Below are 21,053 nucleotides of genomic sequence, written 5' to 3'. Positions count from 1 at the left end.
GAGCACTTTTCAGGTAAGGCACAGATGTGTTTTGAGAAGGGAGAAACTAGTTTTGAAAACAAATGGTTAAGCAGGTTTCTATGATGCAGAACCTCTTAGAATTCTACAAGAGTCAAGGAATTGCAAAATTATAAGAAACGGATAGTCATCATTTTATCTCACTATAATCACTAAAATTTGTTTTTGCCTCAGCCTATGTTCTTCACAAACTTTTCTTGACATATTATTCACCTATGTTTCTATAAGACAGAAGGCAAAGGTGAAAGTTTATAAGTATCGAAACATGTGTGATTTGGAAATGTGGGTCCATTAGTAGGAACCACATTGCCTAGAACTCTACAAATAATTCTTGAAAGACAAAAGTCAGGAGGGATCTAAAAGAAAATCCAGTCTGAACCAGTATTTTCTCCTCCCAGCAGCTAAATTTTGGGAAGCTCCTACTGCTTTGACTTGATGTCATCTAAAGAAAAAGAACATCTACTATGAAGGTATGTTATATTTATGTTCTGTTGCTCAAACAAAAAACAAAACCTTAGGCAAACAAGATGGCCCTATCTCCATCAGAGGAGAGGATAAGGTAAGACACATTGATTAGAAACATCTAGAACACAGAGCAAGAGAAAACTTAAAACTCACCCAATTTGATGCTTTTTTCTTCATGTTCCAAATATTTGTTATCCATGTTCCTATTGTGTATGGCTTTCTTGACACTAAACTGAGCCTCCCAACACAGAGGTTCTCAAATCATGAACTCGTGGAAGCCTGGTGTTGTACATAATGGGACTGCTCATGAGGCCCAGCAAGAGTGAACTCTGTTGGTTGGTTCTTAGATTTCAGGGGTCAACAGACTTCTCTTGTAAAGAGTCACATAGCAGGTATTTTAAGCCTGTGGGCTATATCATCTCCATCACATCTGTTCAACTCTGCCATTGTAGCATGAAAGCAACCATGTACCCATGATCAGGTGTGGCTATGTTTCAGTAAAACTTTTTACTAAAACAACAGATGGAGACTGGATTTGGCCCACCAGCCATGGTTTGCCAACCCCTGTTCTGTAGGAGAGCTTGAAGGGAGCTGATGATACTGAAATCTACAGAGAAGAGCTAATGATACTTAAGTCTACAGTTTCTTATTCCTGGAAAGATGCTGGAGACCAGTTGACGCGTGTATGAAAATACATGGCAGGAACATTACTTACTCCCCTCCACAGGGAAGGCATTAGTAACTGGTGATGGTGAAGGCTGGCCCAATGGGAAATCATCCATCTTTTTCAACAGTGTTCTAGAAATTCAGTGTTTATTTGCCATCTTTTATATAGTATGTTACGATTTGGGGTATAGTATACTATCTAAAGTTAAACTTCTGTAATATTTCATTTCAATATATGTGCTATGAGACCTATCTCAAAGCATTTGACAAAGAGCACTTCCACGTCTACCACTAGCTGAACTTGCTTTGAGAATTACGCTCTTAAAATGCTGATTATTCCATGTCGTAGCTAGCTTACTGGGTTCTAAAACCAGCTTTGCTCTTAAAGCCTTTCTCTAAAATGTAAGTACTAATTGCTCCTGCCACTGAAGAGACTAAATCCAGTTTTCTCTCATCTGGTCTGGCCAGCAGGCCACAACTCTGTCCATACCACCCACACTCAGGTTCTAGTTGTCATTGCCCTCTGTAACAGGAGAGGTGTGTGCAGCTGGAAGAGGACACGCGAGTTGGCTTAGCCCTGGGCTGAACGTGAAGGTGAGAGCCTCGAGGCAGGTGCTGTGAAGTGGGGCCCTGAAGTCTGGAAGGATCTGGGGGACAGGAAGACCCCAAATATATAGGGCAGACTATCTCAACCACCTATGTCCTTTTGAATTCTGGCCCCTGCATTACTCACAGTTGGTCAAAGTCCTTGGGGTCCTCAATCTTCTCTCTGAATTTCTTCTGAAAGATTGGCTTGTCCTGTGGCCACTCATGTGTCAAAGTAGGGTAGGTGGGCTCCTTGCTGCTCCAGGCGATGATTCCTGTTCTAAAGCCCTCAGCTCCTTTGAAGTCATGTCACCAACTAAACTCCCTGCTGACTACCTTGTTATAGTTAGCAACAGTTCTGAGCCCCTCTGCCACATTCCTTGAAGCAATTTTAGCACCTGGATCCCCTGCCATTATTCTTCGTGGATCATTACTCTGGTCTCTCAGTTGGCCTCATCATTTTCAATGTGTTTTTTCCTTTGCTTCCTTGGCCACATGATGAGACTTGCCACGACCCTAATTATACCTGTTGAACAAGTACTGTTCTAATGCTACCTCCTATCTTCTTAGTTCACTCTTTACTATCTTGATTCTATCAATTCTTCAAATCCATTATTCTGTCTACTTTTCTTCACACATTATTTCCCTATCTACCTGAGGTTTAGTGGCCCATCATTACAGTCACACCTTAAGTATCTCTCTCCTTCCATTGTACTCAACTCTCTTAGATGCGTATTTTACACTTTTCTTTCTCACTCTTCTTATTTTATGAGAAAAATAGAAGCAACAAGAAGAAACCATCTATGGCTACCAACACAATGCATCCATAGCTATCTACTCTTCTCTCCTTCCTTTGATGGATGAATTGTCCATCTTCCCATCTACGGCCTACAACACCTGCCTCGAGGCAATGGACTCTGTTCCATCTTGCTTCCCCCAAGGAGTGTCAACTGCTTGAATTCTTTCTCTCCTGGCTTATTCCCCTCAGCATAAAACATGCTGTGATAACTTCCTTATGCCTGTATCCCATTCCTGCTACCACCCCATTTCGCTGTTGCCCTTTAGACTAAAATTTCTTGGAAGAGCTACCTGTACTCATTACACTCACATCTCCTATTTACAGTCTCTCTCAAAACCCACTCCAATCAGACCTTCATTAATGCCATTCACCTACACCTATCTCCTCATTACTAAATCCAATGGCCAATTTTCAATCCTTTCCTACTTGATTCAGCAACAGCATTGGGTAGTTGGTGATTTCTCCTCCTTGAAATAGTCTCTTTACTTGGCTCCTAGAACATTCTTCTCACTTTTCCTCTTCCCAACCTGTAAACACCGAGTTCCCAGGGCATGGTCCTGACCGCTTCTTTTCTCTAAGCTAAGGTATACCCAAACTCAAACTGAGCTGTCTACTTGCAATTTCTGGGTGTTTACTTGGCTCTACATGTCCCAAAATAAATCGTGATTCCCTCATCTACATAAAATGGCACCACCATTTTCCTAATTGCTCAGGATAAAAACCTTGGAATGATCCCTGGTGCTTCTTTTCCTCTTACATCACATATCCAATTTGTTAAGTCCTGTTGATTTTATATTAAGAATCTGGTCCCCCCCATTGCTCACACCCTCATCTAAGCTACTATCAGCATTTGCCAGAATGTTGCAATAACTTGTTAACTGTTCTATCTCCTCCCATCTCCCCTCCCCAGCACAATCAGAATGTTAGTGATGAAAATGTTCTGAAATTGGAGTGGTGAGGGTTCCACAACTTTGTGAATATACTAATGTAGACTTTGAAAGGGTGAATATTACAGTATCTGAATTCTGTCTCAAGAAAAAATATGTAAGTAAGTTAAATCCCTCTATCTAAAATTTTCACACCTCTTTTAATCTAAACCAAAATATCTTTAAAAAAGACTAGTTTATCCCTGCCTCTTTATCTTTGCTTCTATTGTGCTCGTACCTGAAATAAGCTTCTTCAAATCCTTTCTACCTCAAAGTCTAGTCTTCCATCTTCTAAAAAAGGCCATTGTATTCTAAACACTGCCTTCTCCTTTGTTCCCTTTGTCCATCAATCTACCAACCATTTAGCCAATGCTTACGCTAACAACCTGTACACTCTTAACTCTTCTTCCCTCCACATTGAATTGGCAAGTGCACCTCATAGACTCTCCTCCTACCTCTCCCTCTATCTGCATGCCACCATTCCAGCGCCAATTGCCATCATCTCCAGTGTAAAACCTTTTAATGGTTTTCCATTGTACTCAGGCTGAAGACAAAATAATGAAATCTTCTTTACCAGGGCCTACATTTCCAGACTCTTCTTTCTGCCCATGTTCTATATTTAATATACAAATAACTCCTTTCTGAACACAGCATCTATGAACACACTATCCTTCTGGCTAGTTCAAGGCAATCAAGGGTCAGCCTTTGGGTCTCTTCTCACCAGGCTGACCCTCCTTGTCTGTGCTCCCAAGCACCATCTCTAGCCTCACTGCCTACTCAATCCCCTATTCATCATCAGGCTTCTCTACCAGTCATCAGCTCTAGGAGAGCAGGACCATGTCTGTCTTGTGTACCTTTCTATCTACAGTATCCATCCCACATTAAATGCTCAGTAGATATAGCTTAAATGGAATTCAAGCTCTTCCTTATGTACCCTTGTCTAATATCCTATGGCCCTTATAAACTATACCATTTTATTGAATATATATGATATGATGATGTACGGTCTCTTACTCTTGTGCACTGTAACCCTTTGCAGGCAGAAGCTGATGTGGAGGCCCACAAAGGAAGTGCCTTATGTACCTATGGGTGGGTGGGGGTCCATACCTGGTAAGTCTCAATAGGGCGGTTTTCCATGTTGAGATCCCAAACTTTAACGGTCAGATAGTCTCTGGTCATGATATACCTCCCACTGTGGCTGAACTTCACATCCGAAATCGAAGAGATAATTTCAGAGAAAAATGACCTGTTGCTTGGATCTTCAGGCTCTTCAAAAACTGCAGAACAGAAGCAAAAATGAGAGAAAATAAGTACATCCTTATCAACTAACTCTACCACATTTGGGCCAGCTAGAAAGCCAACAGTCTAACTTGGAGTAGAATCTGCAGGATGTAAGTACGTTACCGATCAAGAACCTGGAAGCAGAAAAAGCAGTCACTGGTTTCTGTATTTTCTTTCTCATGGAAGGACTCGCATGGGACCTGTACCATCCAGAGATCTGGCACAGAGCCTTGCCAAGCTCCGAGTTGATGTATCTATTTTAGAATTCCCCTGGTCTCTGTGTGTCACTGCTCCTATCAACACCGGGAGCATCTGAGATGCTTAAAAAATGTGTTTATAGCTTTCTTGAGATATAAAATTACATACCATAAAATCTGCTCATTTGAAGTTTACAGTTCATTGGTTTTTTTCAGTATAATCACATAATGGTATAAGCATTGCCACAGTCTAAATTTCAAACTATTTCATCAACTGGCCCCCTGCCCCCAAATTCTATACCCATTTGTAGTTACTCCTCATTCCCTACTCCTGCAGCCCTAGGAAATGACTAATCTGTTTTTTTGTTCTATGAAACTGCCTAGTCTGGAAATTTCCCCTAAATGGAATTATATGAGATAGAGTTTTTCTGTGACTGGCTGCTTTCCCTCAGTACTATCTCCATGGTTCATCCATCCTGTAGTATATATCAGCACTTCATTCCTTTTTATGGAATAATAACCCATTGTATGGATATACCACATTTGGTGTATTGCTTAAACACTTGATAAACACCTGGGTTTCTACTTTGTGGCTACTATGAATATTCATGGTCAAGCTTGATTGATTTTCATATCATCTCTAGGTCACAGTTTTTAATAGTGGCACTTGGCTGAGCCTCAGTCATGTCTTTTGTATATATTGTCCATTTGTTCTGATATCCAGGCACTTACTACTTCTCAGTAGCTTCATCTGATTTCCACTTAAAGGAATGAACGCAAACCTCCTCAGCTGGACAGCAAATCCCATCAGAAGCTGGTGTACTATATCTACCTTGATTTTGAACTTCTCTGGTTCAAATTGAATGTATAGAATATAGCTTAGGTATATCTTGACCTTTCCCATTTCTATGCCTGATTGTTCTGCCTTCATTGACTCAAATTCTGAGGGACTCCTGCTACTCTCTTAGCCTTAAATGATCATTTTGTGGAAGCCCCCTACACTTGGTCTGGCCCACTTGTTTAATAGGACCTCAGGTACTCTCACATTATGATTTAACAATCCTTGCATTTGTTTTTATCTCAACAGCATTGTCAGCTTCTTTCTGGTTTTCCTTTGTACTGAAAGTCTTGCATACAAATGTTCAATAAACATGTGTTGCTTGATTAGAACCAAAGCTAGATCAGTGAATGAATTCTTTGCCGTCTGGGGGCTCAGCATGTCTGATGGGGAGTTATATGCATTTGTCCATACTTACTTTTAACCTATAACAATGGTAATTGTGATACAAACACTTGTTAAGTGGAACCATACTCAATTTTAGGCTAAACAAAACACCAGTCTGCAAGTTAACACATCCTCCAGAGCTTTCTCTTTCCTGCCTGCTCAACACACTCAGAGTCAGTATCTAATTCGATGTAGAAAACCTAAGGCTATAATGAGTTGTCTTTCAAACCTTGCTGAATTAAACTCTGAGCCAAACCAAAATTCTAATTGTTACTTCACCATTTAAGAGAACCACAAAAAAACCCTCATCAATCAGAATTGAACTTGAGAATTAAACCCACTGAAACAGAAAAACCTCTTGGACTTTAATCAAGCATTCAGGAAGTCCCCTGGACTCTGACTGATGTCCTCATAATTGAGAACTAGATTTTCACATTAGTTTCTCTTCTCTTCCAGGGACTCTCATTAGGGCTGGGGACTTACAAACTCCAGGCAAGCCCCATGCAAACAACTCAATAGACAAGTGGGAGCCCTGAGGTGTGGTCATCTCCCCCTGATGCACCTGCAGTAAATGGGAAGGGATCAGTTAAAAATCCCAACCAGTCCCTGGAATTGAGCTGGATAGCTCTACCAGACCACTCTGAACACCCATGAAATTAGCCTGAGATGTAAGCAGATAGACCTGGATCTCCACAAACAGAATACCCCAGGCAGTTGGTTTCGAGGTACGAAGCAGGAAGCCGTGATTCTGCGGGCAGATATTGGAGGATAAACAGCAGCAGGAGGGAGCCTGGCCGTGGGGATCCTATACCACCAGTGAGTGACAGCCTCCCGCGTTGGGGATGGGGCACAGACTCGCAGACCAGTAGCGACGGGGAAAGGACTTTAGGGCAGCCCCCTGGATGGAAACCCGGAGTGGCGGGGCAGCGTGTGCGAACTGGGGGTGGCTGGCAGTTTTAGAAGAACAAAGGGCAGAGACGAGCCCCTACCTAGAGGCGAGGACTGGGAGCACTGCGGAGGGGCGCACAACCCAGGATGCTGCAGTTTATAGCAGCACGGACAGAAACAGAGATAGTGTGGCCTGGAGAGCTCACTGAAGAACAGACTGATCTGTCTGCTCTGAGGCAGAGGGTTGGAAACAGTCTCTCTCTTGGGCTCTGACTCTAGGAAGAGATGCGGAAAGCCGCCAGAGAATAAAAGCCCCCCCAAAACCGGTTTTCACCGAGCCCGTCCCCCACCATAGGGGGCAGAGCAACTCTGCCCAAACAGGGTTGCCTGAGTAACAGCGAGGCAGGCCCCTCCCCCAGAAGACAGCCTGTGAGAACAAGAGGCCAGCAACCCTAAGGTCCCTAGAAAACAGGGTGCATCTTGCTTGGGTTGTGGTCAATAATTTGGACTCTATACATTCCTTCAACCACCCCTCAACAGAATGACTAGGAGGAGGAACCCCCAAAATAGGAAAGACTCAGAAACTATGACATAGGCCACAGATTTACAAATGGATTCAGATATAACCAAGATGTCAGAGATGGAATTCAGGCTAGCAATTGTGAAGACAATAGCTAGAATGGAGAAATCAATTAATGGCAACGAGTCTCTAAGGGCAGAAATGAAAGCTGAATTGGCAGAACTTAAAAATGTTATCAATGAGATCCAATCTAATCTAGATAATCTAACAGCTAGGGTTAGTGAGGCAGAAGAATGAATTAGTGACCTAGAAGACCAATTAATAGATAAAAAGGGAAGAGAGGAGGCCAGGAAAAAACAACTCAGAATCCAAGAAAATAGAATCAGAGAAATAAGTGACACCATGAAATGTTCCAATGTCAGAATTATTGGAATCCCAAGGGGGTGGGGAGAGAGAGAGGACTAGAAGATGTATTTGAGCAAATTGTAGCTTGAGAACTTCCCTAATCTGGGGAATGAAACAAACATTCGAGTCCTAGAGGCAGAGAGGACCCCTCCTAAGATGAAGGAAAACAGGCCAACACCCCGGCATGTAATAGTAAAACTCACAAATCTTAGAACCAAGGAAACCATCTTAAGGGCAGTCAGGGGGAAGAGATTCCTTACGTACAGAGGGAAGAACATCAGAATAACGTCAGACCTATCCACAGAGACCTGGCAAGCCAGAAAGGCCTGGCAAGATGTATTCAGGGTACTAAATGAGAAGAACATGCAGCCAAGAATACTTTATCCAGCAAGGCTGTCATTTAGAATGGATGGAGAGATGCAGAGCTTCCAAGACTGGCAGAAACTGAAAGAATATGTGACCATGGCTGGCCTGCAAGAAATATTAAGGGGGGGTTCTATAAAAGGAGAAAGACCCCAAGAGTGATATACAACAGAAATTTACAGGGACAATCAATAAAAACAACGTCTTCACAGGCAACATGATGACAATTAATTCCTATCTTTCAATAATCACTCTCAACGTGAACAGCCTAAATGCTCCCATAAAATGGCACAGGGTTGCAGACTGGATAAAAAGACAGGACCCATCCATATGCTATAAGAAACTCATTTGAACCTAAAATTACATCCAGACTGAAAGTGAAGGGATGGAGATCCATCTTCCATGCCAACGGACCTCAAAAGAAAGCTGGGGTAGCAATTCTTATATCAGACAAATTAGATTTTAAACTAAAGACTGTAGTTAGAGACACAGAAGGACACTATATCATTCTTAAAGGATTCTATCCAACAAGAAGATCTAACAATTGTAAATATCTTTGCCAACATGGGAGCAGCCATCTATATAGGCCAACTGTTAACCAAAATAAAGAATCATATTGAAAACAATACGTTAATTGTAGGAGACCTCAATACTCCACTTTCAGCAATAGACAGATCATCTAAGCAGAAAATGAACAAAGAAACAAGAGCTTTGAATGACACACTGGACCAGATGGACCTCATAGATATTTACATAACATTCCACCCTAAAACAACAGAATACTCATTCTTCTCGAGCACACATGGAACTTTCTCCAGAATAGACCACACACTGGGTCACAAATCAGGTCTTAACCGATACCAAAAGATTGAAATTATTCCCTGCATATTCTCAGACCATAATGCTTTAAAACTGGAACTCAATCACAAGAAAAAATTTGGCAGAAATTCAAACACTTGGAAGCTAAAGACCACTCTGCTCAAGAATGTTTGGGTCAACCAGGAAATCAAAGAAGAACTTTAACAATTCATGGAAACCAATGAGAATGAAAACACATCAGTCCAAAACCTATGGGATACTGCAAAGGCGGTCCTAAGGGGGAAATACATAGCCATCCAAGCCTCACTCAAAAAAATAGAAAAATCCCGAATTCACCAACTAACTCTACACCTTAAAGAACTAGAGGAAAAGCAACAAACGATGCCTAAGCCACACATTAGAAGAGAAATAATTAAAATTAGAGCAGAGATCAATGAATTAGAAACCAGAAACACAGTAGATCAGATCAACGAAGTTCTTTGAAAGAATTAATAAGATCGATAAACCACTGGCCAGACTTATCCAAAAGAAAAGAGAAAGGACCCAAATTAATAAAATTATGAATGAAAGGGGAGAGATCACGACTAACACCAAGGAAATAGAGACAATTATTAGAATTTATTATCAACAACTATATGCCAATAACCTGAGCAACCTGGATGAAATGGATGCCTTCCTGGAAACCTATAAACCTATAAACTCCCAAGACTGAAACAGGAAGAGATTGAGAACCTGAATAGGCCAATAACCAGTAACGAGATTGAAGCAATGATCAAAAACCTCCCAAAAAACAAGAGTCCAGGGCCTGATGGATTTCCTGGGGAATTCTACCAAACATTCAAAGAGAAATAATACCTATTCTCCTGAAGCTGTTTAAAAAAATAGAAACAGAAGGAAAGCTTCCAGACTCATTCTATGAGGCCAGCATTACCTTAATCCCCAAACCAGGCAAAGACCCCATCAAAAAGGAGAATTTCAGACTGATATCCCTGAAGAATATGGATCCCAAAATCCTCAACAGAATCCTAGTTAATAGGATCCAACAATACATTAAAAGGACCATCTACCACAACCAAGTGGGATTTATCCTCGGGATGCAAGGGTGGTTTAACATTTGCAAATCAATCAATGTGATAGAACACATTAATAAGAGGAAGGAGAAGAACCATATGGTCCTCTCAATTGATGCAGAAAAAGCGTTTGACAAAATACAGCATCCTTTCCTGATTAAAACTCTCCAGAGTATAGGGATAGAGGGAACATTCCTCAAGTTCATAAAATCCATCTATGAAAAACCCACAGTGAATATCATCCTCAATGGGGAAAAGCTGAGAGCCTTTCCCTTAAGATCAGGAACACGTCAAGGATGCCCCCTCTCTCCACTATTGTTCAACATAGTACTAGAAGTCCCAGCAACAGCAATCAGACAACAAAAAGAAATAAAAGGTATTCAGATTGGCAAAGAAGAAGTCAAACTCTCTCTTTTCGCAGATGACATGATACTCTATGTGGAAAACCCAAAAGACTCCACCCCCAAATTACTAGAACTCATCCAGCAATTCAGTAATGTGGCAGGATACAAAATCAATGCACAGAAATCAGTTGCTTTCTTATACACTAACAATGCAACTGTAGAAAGAGAAATTAGAGAAATGATTCCATTAACAATAGCACCAAAAACCATAAGATACCTCAGAATAAGCCTAACCAAAGAGGTAAAGAATCTATACTCTAGGAACTACAAAACACTCATGAAAGAAATTGAAGAAGACACAACAAGATGGAAAAATATTCCATGTTCATGGATCGGAAGAATAAACATTGTTAAAATGTCTATGCTACCCCAAGCAATCTATACCTTCAATGCCATCCCGATCAAAATTCCAATGACATTTTTAGAAGTGTTGGAACAAACAATCCTAAAATTTGTATGGAATCAGAAAAGACCCTGAATCGCCAAGGAAATGTTGAAAAAGGAAAACAAAGCTGGGGGCATCACGTTGCCCGATTTCAAGCTGTATTACAAAGCAGTGATCAGCAAGACAGCATGGTACTGGCACAAAAACAGACATACAGACCAATGGAACAGAATAGAGAACCCAGATATGGACCCTCAACTCTATAGTCAAATAATCTTCGACAAAACAGGAAAAAACATGCAATGGAAAAAAGACAGTCTCTTCAATAAATGGTGCTGGGAAAATTGGACAGCCACATGAAGAAGAATGAAACTCGACCATTCTCTAACACCATACACAAAGATAAACTCAAAGTGGATGAAAGACCTCAGTGTGAGACAGGAATCCATCAAAATCCTAGAGAACATAGGCAGTAACCTCTTTGACATCGGCCACAGCAACTTCTTTCAAGATACATCTCCAAAGGCTAGTGAAACAAAAGCAAAAATGAACTTTTGGGACTTCATCAAGATAAAAAGCTTCTGCACAGCAAAGAAAACAGTCAACAAAACAATGAGGCAACCCACAGAATGGGAGAAGATATTTGCAAATGACACTACAGATAAAGGGCTGGTATCCAAGATCTGTAAAGAACTTCTCAAACTCAACACCCAAAAAACAATTAATCAAGTCAAAAAATGGGCAGAAGACATGAATGGACACTTCTCCAAAGAAGACATACAAATGGCTAACAGACACATGAAAAAATGTTCATCATCATTAGCCATCAGGGAAATTCAAATCAAAACCACACTAAGATACCACCTTACACCAGTTAGAATCACAAAAATTGACAAGGCAAGAAACAACAAATGTTGGAGAGGTTGTGGAGAAAGGGGAACCCTCTAACACTGTTGGTGGGAATGCAAGTTGGTACAGCCACTTTGGAAAACAGTGTGGAGGTGCCTCAAAAAATTAAAAATAGAGATACCCTATGACCCAGCAATTGCACTACTGGGTATTTACCCCAAAGATACAGATGTAGTGAAAAGAAGGGCCATATGCACCCCAATGTTCATAGCAGCAGTGTCCGCAATAGCCAAACTGTGGGAAGAGCCGAGATGCCCTTCAACAGATGAATGGATAAAGAAGATGTGGTCCATATATACAATGGAATATTACTCAGCCATCAGAAAGGATGAATACCCAACTTTTACATCAACATGGATGGGACTGGAGGAGATTATGCTAAGTGAAATAAGTCAAGCAGAGAAAGTCAATTACCATATGGTTTCACTTATTTGTGGAACATAAGGAATAGCATGGAGGACAATAGGAGAAGGAAGGGGAAAATGAAGGGGGGAAATCGGAGGGGGAGACAAACCATGAGAGACTATGGACTCCAAGAAACAAACTGAGGGTTTTAGAGCAGAGGGGGGTGCGCGGATGGGTTAGCCCGGTGATGGGTATTAAGGAGGGCACGTACTGCATGGAGCACTAGGTGTTAGACGAAAACAATGAATCATGGATCACTACATCAAAAACTAGTGATGTACTGTATGGTGACTAACATAACATAATAAAATAAAATTTAAAAAAAAATGGGAAGAGATCAGCACACTGCCCTCTGGAGTCCATCAGTTCCTGCCTCTGTCACTTACCAGCTGTTCACATTTTATTTCCTACTCCAAGATTCAGTTTTCCCAGCTGCAGAAGGGGGATGAGTATTGCTTGGAACATATCATTGGCACATTGTAGGTTCTCAATAAATGTCAGGGGCTAATTTTATTCTCATTAGCATGCTCCAGTTCTGTATCAGCCAATCATATTTTATCCCAGACTGAGACTTGGGGACTGAGGACTATAGAAGTTGTGGGCTATTTCAATGACATAAAGAATGTTTACAAGGTTATACCTAGCAATCTGTTCTCCATATACGTGGCATATTGGGATGCTAGTGTAGCAACCTTGTAAAGCCCAAAAATGACAGGGGGAAATGAAAGAAGACAATTCTCCCATCAGCCCACCACTAATTACTGTGTATGACCCAAGAGGGCAGGTTATACTGGTTACGGGTTACAGACAACGCGCTGGCCATCACAGCACTTTGCAGCTTATTCCATGTCTATGCATATCCAAGTTTTAATATCATTCATTCAGCAGCAACATTTCACAGTATTGACAATTCCTGTTTATGGGAAGCTTGCTATGTTCCAGGCCCTGTGCTTTACATGTTTAATCTCATTTAATCCTTACACTAATCTTCTCACACAGGAACGATGATTCTTCATCTCACAGATGTGAAATACGAAGGCACGGAGAGGTTTTGTAACCTGAGGTCAACACAGCTCGACTGAGGGAGAGCTGCATTTTGCATTCAGATCCACCTGACTTTGAAGTCCTTGTTCTTAACCATGATGCAATTCTGCCTGTTTCATGTCCAAGACCTCATTTGTGTAGCTGTGAAAAGTTAACCAGGATAGAGTCTACATGGAATCACAGAATCACAAAGCTGAAAGGCTCTTTCCCCCCTGGTTATCACACTAAATATTTTTCATTGTGTATTAGTTAGATGGCAGTGAGTGGAAGGGCTTAATGGTGAATGCTCCCACCCTATCCTTTTTATACAGCCGAAGTCCTCAAAAGAATCAACCCATTTCAAACACTTAAGGAGCACAGTTTCGACACCAAGGGCTCATGAGTCCAAGCCTTACACCATCATCAGCAAGCATAGGTTGGGGACCTCAGGACATTGTATGATCCAAGACCCTCATATCACAATAAGCCCGGACCCTCAGGCCATCTCTCACCCCTGGATTCTAATCCCTGGGGCCTGTCAGCAGCCAGACAACCTTTCCTCCCACTGCCCCTCTCCTTCAGTTTATATGCAATAGCTTTTAATATATTTTGTGTCTCCTAAGATGCAAGCTCTATGAGGGGAGGGGTTTTTGTTTTGCCCTGCTCTATCCCCTGATACACAGGACATGCTCACTAAATATGTTAGATGAATGAATATTGACAAGCCATTTTAATTTTTACAGGAAAATAATACTTATTAATTCAGTAGGTCCTGAAAGGAACCTATCTAAGCAATGCTCTATTCACCTTGAATTTGTTTCAATTCCTTGAAAAGTATGAATAAATACATTCCATAGGAAGTCATCTGTAATTCAAGGTTTTCACTAATTCAGCCTGAACGGTCATCAGCTATTTAAGTGTCTTTTACACGCATATGCACACACACGCAGAACACTTAGTACATGACCTAGAACATGACCTAGAACAAAGTATTTTTTTTTTTTTTTTTTGGATGGACACATGCCAGGCCCTGTACTAAGGGTATTTCTCTTGGAGACGCTTGGCTTAGCATTAAAAATCCTGCTGACCTACATGGTTTCCAACCAACTTCTAGAAAATAAAGCCATCAGGAGGAGAAAAGAAGAGACCTTTGACAGACAGAAGACAAGCTTTGCTTCCTTTGTGAGGAAGGACTCTGGATGGGAATCCTAACAGCCCAGACGGCGGCAGTGGGGACGCGTCAGGTTTGCCAACAGGGAGCTTGTGTCTCAGAGACCCCAGTGACATCACTAACAGCCGTAATGATAGCTATGATTGTTTGGTCCTCATGCTTTGCACACACGATCCATTTATGCTCACACTTATCCGGAAGGTACTCTCACTGTCCTTACTTAGAGATGAGACAGACCAAGCGAGGCTGAGTAGCTTGCTCAGGCTCATATAGTTAGTGAACAGTAGACGTGGGCTTTCAAAGGACCCTCTGTCTTCCTCCTTGTTACACTGTCTCCACAACCAGGCCTTCCCTTGCTCTGTCACTGTCATTTCTCTGTTTAAACAACTGAATCAAAGTGGGCTCCCTAATGTTCTAGATGTACCTGTGAGTGCCCACTTCTGTGCCCATCCTGGGATACTGGAAAGACAATCAGCCTGGGAGTCACCGATGCTATGTTGGAATCCAGGCTGGACAAAAATTAGTGGCTCCTAGTAATACCTACTATCTGTTGAACAATTACACTGTGGGCTTTGCATATATTAACTTACTCAGTATTTCCCTTTTGGACAAATTGGTCTAGTCAGTCAACTCAGGCATGGGTTCTACTGCTCCTAGGAGGCAGAGCAAGGATTTTAACTTGGTCTGTTGCTAGCCTATGCTTTTAACCTCTGATCTGCCTCTCATTTCAATGGCTGGACCACCATCGGCTCTCTGGATCTGCTTTCTTGTCTGTCGTATGAAGGAGGCAGGATTGTCTACCAGGTGCCTCCCACCTCTCAGATCGTAAGATCGGTGAATTCCAGTGGTCTTGTCTTTTAATTTTCTTCTACCAAAGCCCCGTACTCTCAGCTAGCCTTCCCGAGGTGACTTCAGCAGAACACTCAAGAATATGTCAGGGATACTGGAATCTGAGGTCAAAAGAGCTTGGGAAACTCCTACTCAATTTTGGGAGTTGACAATGCCTATTAAAGCTGCTGAGAAGTCCTGTAGGCAGAAAAAATTTATTATTCTTTAGGGAACCAGATTTCTTACTTTTTGCACTACTGAATTTTGGGGCGGATCACTCTTTGTTGTCGGGGCACTGTAAAATGTTTAGCAACATCCTGGCCTGTGCCCATTAAGTCCCCAAGCCCCAGATGGGACAGTCTAAAATGGCTTCAGAAAATGCCAACTGTGCCCTGGGGGGCATGACTTGCCCTGGTTGAGAAGCAACTGCTTTTGTCCTGCCTTCAGATCTTACTGGATCACACCATCTCCCTCCCCACTATTTCACTGTAGTTTTGTTTTTGACACATCACTTGCGGCCCATTGTTTCTCTAGTACAGAGTTCCCCAGAATACCTGGGGTTACAACACTATAGGCAAAAGTTGTAGAGGCTACACGCGGTATCCCACGCAGAAAGAGTTTTGTGTTATAACATGTGCACACAGGAACAGTTCCAGACAGACAGTTCCAGTCTGCGTGGAACTAAGCGTATTCTCCTTCATGGAGCCTGACAGCGCTGAGAGAACTCACACCACAGGGTAACTGAAGTCGGGATCGGAATCCTGGGAAAGAGGTGAAGTAATGAGACTGAGGAAGAATTCAGAAGAAAACTGCTGACTTGGGAGAAGCTGACAGCTAAAACCACCGCATTACAATCAGGACAGAAGGCGGCGGCGGGAAGCATGCGGGGTGCCCTGTGGGCTCTGGGGCCGGGAGAAGAGAGGCTGGAGGGAACCCAGAGTCTGTACAGGCTGTTCCTACGTGTGGCTCCTTTCGCTGGACCTCAGGCTGGACGCTGCCCTGGAACTCCCGTCCACGGTGCCGTGGCTAAGAGGACCGGTGGTTCCAAGCTCAGCGGGCCTAGGCTGAACTCCAGCTCTGTTGCTTCTAAGTTATGAAGCCTTGGAAAAGTGGCTTGCCTCCTTCCTAGCTTCATTTTCCTTAGCTGCCAAATGGAGATAAGAGGAGTACTATCCACCTTGGAGGGGAGATGAGATAGATCTTTCGTGTTGAGCACTTGGCATAGTGCCTGGACCCAGAATAACAGGGAAGAGTGTGCTGCTTTAGACAAGCGTGGTGTGAGAGGAACCCAAAAGCCTCATGTGTTTTCCCACCGGGATCAGGTCGGAAGACCTACCGGTTGTGAAATGGACTTCTATGTCTTCTAAGTGGACTGGCACGCAGACACGCAATAGCTTGTCCCTGGACCATCCCTTGGAATGCACCTTCCCCGGGACAAGGGGTGGTGACTGGGTGCTGAGCGACGTCACCGCCGCCCTGGCTCGGATGACTCAGGCAGAGGAGAGGGAGAATAAAGGAAAGAAGACAGGCGGATGTGAGGGTTGGTTCATGATGAGAAAGGCACAGACTCAGAATCACGCCCGGGGTTTTAAATTGCTCACTTCTGCTGACATTTCTTCTGCAGAGAAGTATAGCTGGCACGCTTTTCTGTTTGGAGACGTGGCTGACAATCTCCCCATAATGGGGACACAACTACAGAGCGAGGCAGATGGCAATCTTCCTTCAGAGAGATGCAGGCAACAGTTTTGCCCCTGGAGAGAAAAGGCTCGGCAATTGAGATGCAGCCAGTAATTTTAACTATACAGAAGCCACATCCAGTAATTCTGCCCAATGAGAGAAACGGCCAGTAATTTTCCCAGGGAGGGTAAGAACTCCCACGGACTGATCATGCTGGCCTTCCTCCAGCTGAGGACAGCGAGAGAAGTGTAAGATTTAATTAGTGGCTACTCTACTATCATGGGCCTCATGACACAGTCCCCAGACACGGGCTGCAGAATAGCAGAGATCTGAGATTGTATTAAGACTGAGATCAGATTAAGACTCAGAGGATTCTGCACTGGGAAAGAGTGATGCCCAGTGACTCACCCTTAGCGATTTGCTTTTCATACAGCCCTTCATTAATTCTACAAATAACTGTTCAGCAGTGAATACCTCGGCAACACAATGCACAGCATCACGGAGAGTAAGCGATAAATCTAGAAGGGATTACATTGGTCCCTGACTTTTATATAACTTTTCAAAATAGGTCAGCATATATGATATTTCACAAACAGATCTTTTAATAAACAATCATTCAAAGTTAAGAAATAATGAGTCAAAACCTTTTTTTTTTTTTTTTCCAGAAAGGAAAAAATGGACTACAGCTCAGAGGGAGGAGACATGATGGGACAGGCGGGTGGGGTCTGAACTGGCTGGTGTGATCGGGGAAGGCTGAGTCACAGGCTTAAGCTTGAGGGATCAATAAGCACTAGATAGATCAGAGGTCAGCAAACCTCCCGTGTAAAGAGCCAGGTAGCAAGAATTTTAGGCCTTAAGGGCCGTTTGGTCTCTGTTGCAGCTATCATAGTGTGAAAGCAGCGCAGGTGACCACGTATTCCCATCAAGCGCTCTTCGTGGATACTGAAATTTCAGTTTCATCTAATTTTTACAGGTCATGAGACAGTATGGTTCCTCTTCGCTTGACTGTTTAAAAATGCCAAATCCTCATTCCTCACTAGAGTTGTGCAAAAACAGGTGGTGAGCCAGATTTGGCCTGGAGACCATAGTTTGCTGACCCCTGATGACGATGGTCAGGGGATGGGAGGGGTGCCTCCTCTGCTAGACAGGGCAGTCAGCAGGAGTAAGCACGTTTCAGGGGGACAGTAGGATCGGAGGACGGCTGTTGGCGCAGACACTCTGTGGAAAGCCTGGAGGATGAGATCGTGGCTCAGTAACAGCAAACGTGCTTTTCCTCAGGTACATGTGTGAGGCTGGTACCGGAGAGGCTGATGGACTTCGGAGTCGGGCACACTCGGGCTAGAATCCGTGGCCCGCCACTTCCAGGCTGGATTGTCTTTTTCAAGTTTCCGTAAATTTCTGAGATTCAGATTCCTTATCTTTAAAATGCAGATATCATTTTAAGAATCAAAAGGGAGAAAAGCAGGTAGGACGCCTACACACTCTTCAACCCACGTGCGCTGAGGGCCGCTAGGTATAAGGCACTGGGACAGGTGTGGGGGTCACAAAAGTGAGCTGACATGGTCCAGAGGAACCAGGACAGAGCAGCTGCAAATAGAGCCAGCCGGGGGGCCCAGACACCAGGAGGATGGAGCAGAACATGAGGCTACCTGTGATCCTGCTGAGTGCTGGGTAACTCTTTCCAAAGCAATGCCAATTCCCTGCAAAGACACCTCCCCTGACTCCCCATGCCCAACAGCCACCAGTGCCGCCTCCTCAGCCCGCCATCGGGGCCCTCCATATCAGGCCTGAGGTCGGCACTGTGGTGTTACTGCCCCCTTCTCTTCTGCTCCCATACTGCCTTGTGGCCTCACTGGCCTTCTCATCATTTGCACCAGGGTCCGAGAGCTCCCGCCGGTAGCGGCCAGGCGCACTGTGAGTCAGACAAAGCAGGCGTGGACTCACAACAGGGAGTGGCGGGGACTGTGGCAAACTTCTGTGACCACAACCGATACGGGGGGCGGTTTCCACTCAGCTCCAGCTGATCGCTGCCATGCAGGAATGTGGGTCCAGCAGAGCCAGATGGTCTCATTTGTAAAGTCTAAGTTTTTCTGAGAAATCCAGATGTTTCATTGTTAGGAACCAATTAAAACATTTTAGTGTGTGGGCAAATGCAATTCATCTGTCAGCCGTATGGGCTGTCGTCTGTGACGTGTGGTTCACATGCTGTAATAATGATGACCAGTGTTTATGGGGCACTTAGTGCGTGCTAGCCCCTGATGCATGCTCATGCCTTCCTGATGTAGTTGGGGCTGCTACTGCAGAAGAGAATAGATGGGTGGCTTATCGACAACAGAAACTGTGCGCGGTTTTAGAGGCTGCAAATTTGAGAGTAAGGTGCCAACAGGATCAGGCTCTGGGTTGCAGATGGCCAGTGTCTTGTATCCATGTGATGGAGAGGGTGGAGGCCTCTTTAATCTGGGCGTGAATCCCATGCATGTGGGTTCTATCTTCATGATGCAACTGCCTGCTAAGGGCCTCACCTTCGAATACCATCACACTGGGGGGTAGGATTTCAATATGCGAATTCTGAAGGGACACATTCAGTCCAGAACACCACCTCTCTCTGCTCCCGTGTTTCTCTGCCTCCTGTTCTTTTCCAAGAAGCCTTCTTTCACCACCTCAGCCCTCTATATCTTTTCCGTCCTCTAACTGGTTCATTTGGCCATCCTCCCTCTTTTATTAAAGAACATAGGTATTTGTTGAGAACTCACAAGGAGCTAAGCAATCCTAGTGCAGGGGGCAGGCTCCACGGAAGGGGGGCAGGAGTGCCGGCAGCACATGGTACCTGCCAAGCACTGTCCCGGGTGAGAATGAGCTCCGTCTCCCAGCTGAGGAATTGGGGGGCTTGGAGAGACCGGGACCATGTGCTCCCTGAGTGAGGACAGAATCTTAGAGCCTCATTAGCTCTGGGGTTAGACATTTATCATGAAGGAGCCTCAGTTGGAACCTGTGATCTAAAGAGAGGGGAAGCGGGAACCTGTGTTCGGCGGAGGGAGTACCTGCCAACCCAAAGGCTGAATTTGGGCTAACATCCACAGACAAGTGTATTAATTAGGGCCTGTTTGTTCTTCCTTGGGGAGGAATAATCACTTATAAATAGCCAAGCGGGGCTGGTGCCTTTCTGAGAACCGTCATTCTGGAAAGATGCTGATTGGAGATTTCGGAGCACACTGTCTCGGGCCTGCAGCAGGGAAGGGAAGCGGTGCCTGTCCGGACGACACGATGGCTTGGCAGTGGGGGTCTCAACAGGAGCCTCATGAAGTAATCTGGTAACACTGAGGCCCGGCTTCACAAGTGCTCATATTTGGTCTTTCCCTCCAGTATAACATCTCTCTGTAAGGTGGGTGAGTAGCAAAGGCATCCGTGGGTCCTTATGCCTCCTGCTGCGGAAGAGTACGTTCTGTCGCCACCAGGCTGCCGGAACATGACAACAGCGTCCTCAGGTCCCTGGGCCCACTCTGTACATGACAGGTTAGAGACTTCTCGTCTCCCTGATTTCTCTCTCTCTCTCTCTCAAAATTTGTGCAGCTGCTCCAGGAGAAGCTTGAGCTCCCTGGGGAGCCTCTGCCCAAGTGGAAGGGACTGTGAGCCTGTGGTCGTTATTAGGGGTGATTGCTGGGCTGCTGGTTGTCATGGTACCACAGAAGCCAGGCCCGCACTCCCAAGATGTCACCATTTTCCAGGCTGGATACATAATCACTGCAATGAGAGGCATAAACACGGAAAGGGAGAGAGGAGCGGCTCCCTGCTGACAATAATCTCCTTGCAGAGCGAAGTCAGGGGTTCAAGGCTGAGTAGGAGGGCCCATCTGGACATGGGCCAAGCACCGTATGGAGAGGGACCTGGTGTAGGCTGGTTATCGCTTCACTGTGTGCTCACGGCTCTGGCACAAGGCCTGTGTTCCCAGCACAGCTTCCTACAGGAAAACATTGTTCCTAACCCACGGACGGTCAGACCCGGGTCTTCAATGTTCCTGGAGCTC

The 21,053-nt window shown here is 44.1% G+C and overlaps 1 protein-coding gene across 7 annotated transcripts in view; it reads right to left on the bottom strand.

Annotated features, from left to right (window-relative positions):
• Nucleotides 1–21,053, bottom strand: part of PPP2R2B (protein phosphatase 2 regulatory subunit Bbeta) — a 445,379-nt gene that overhangs the window by 7,563 nt on the left and 416,763 nt on the right. For all 7 annotated transcript variants that reach the window (XM_032404428.1, XM_032404431.1, XM_032404429.1 and 4 more), the window contains one exon: nucleotides 4,567–4,736. In XM_032404428.1, the coding sequence (XP_032260319.1) occupies nucleotides 4,567–4,736 (170 nt within the window). The remainder of the gene's footprint in view (nucleotides 1–4,566; nucleotides 4,737–21,053) is intronic.

The sequence above is a fragment of the Phoca vitulina genome, unplaced genomic scaffold (assembly GCF_004348235.1).
Source record: "Phoca vitulina isolate PV1807 unplaced genomic scaffold, GSC_HSeal_1.0 scaffold6, whole genome shotgun sequence".
Taxonomy (NCBI): Eukaryota; Metazoa; Chordata; class Mammalia; order Carnivora; family Phocidae; genus Phoca; species Phoca vitulina.
Note: the sequence above shows the minus strand (reverse complement) of the source record. Positions and strands in the feature narration are given on the sequence as shown.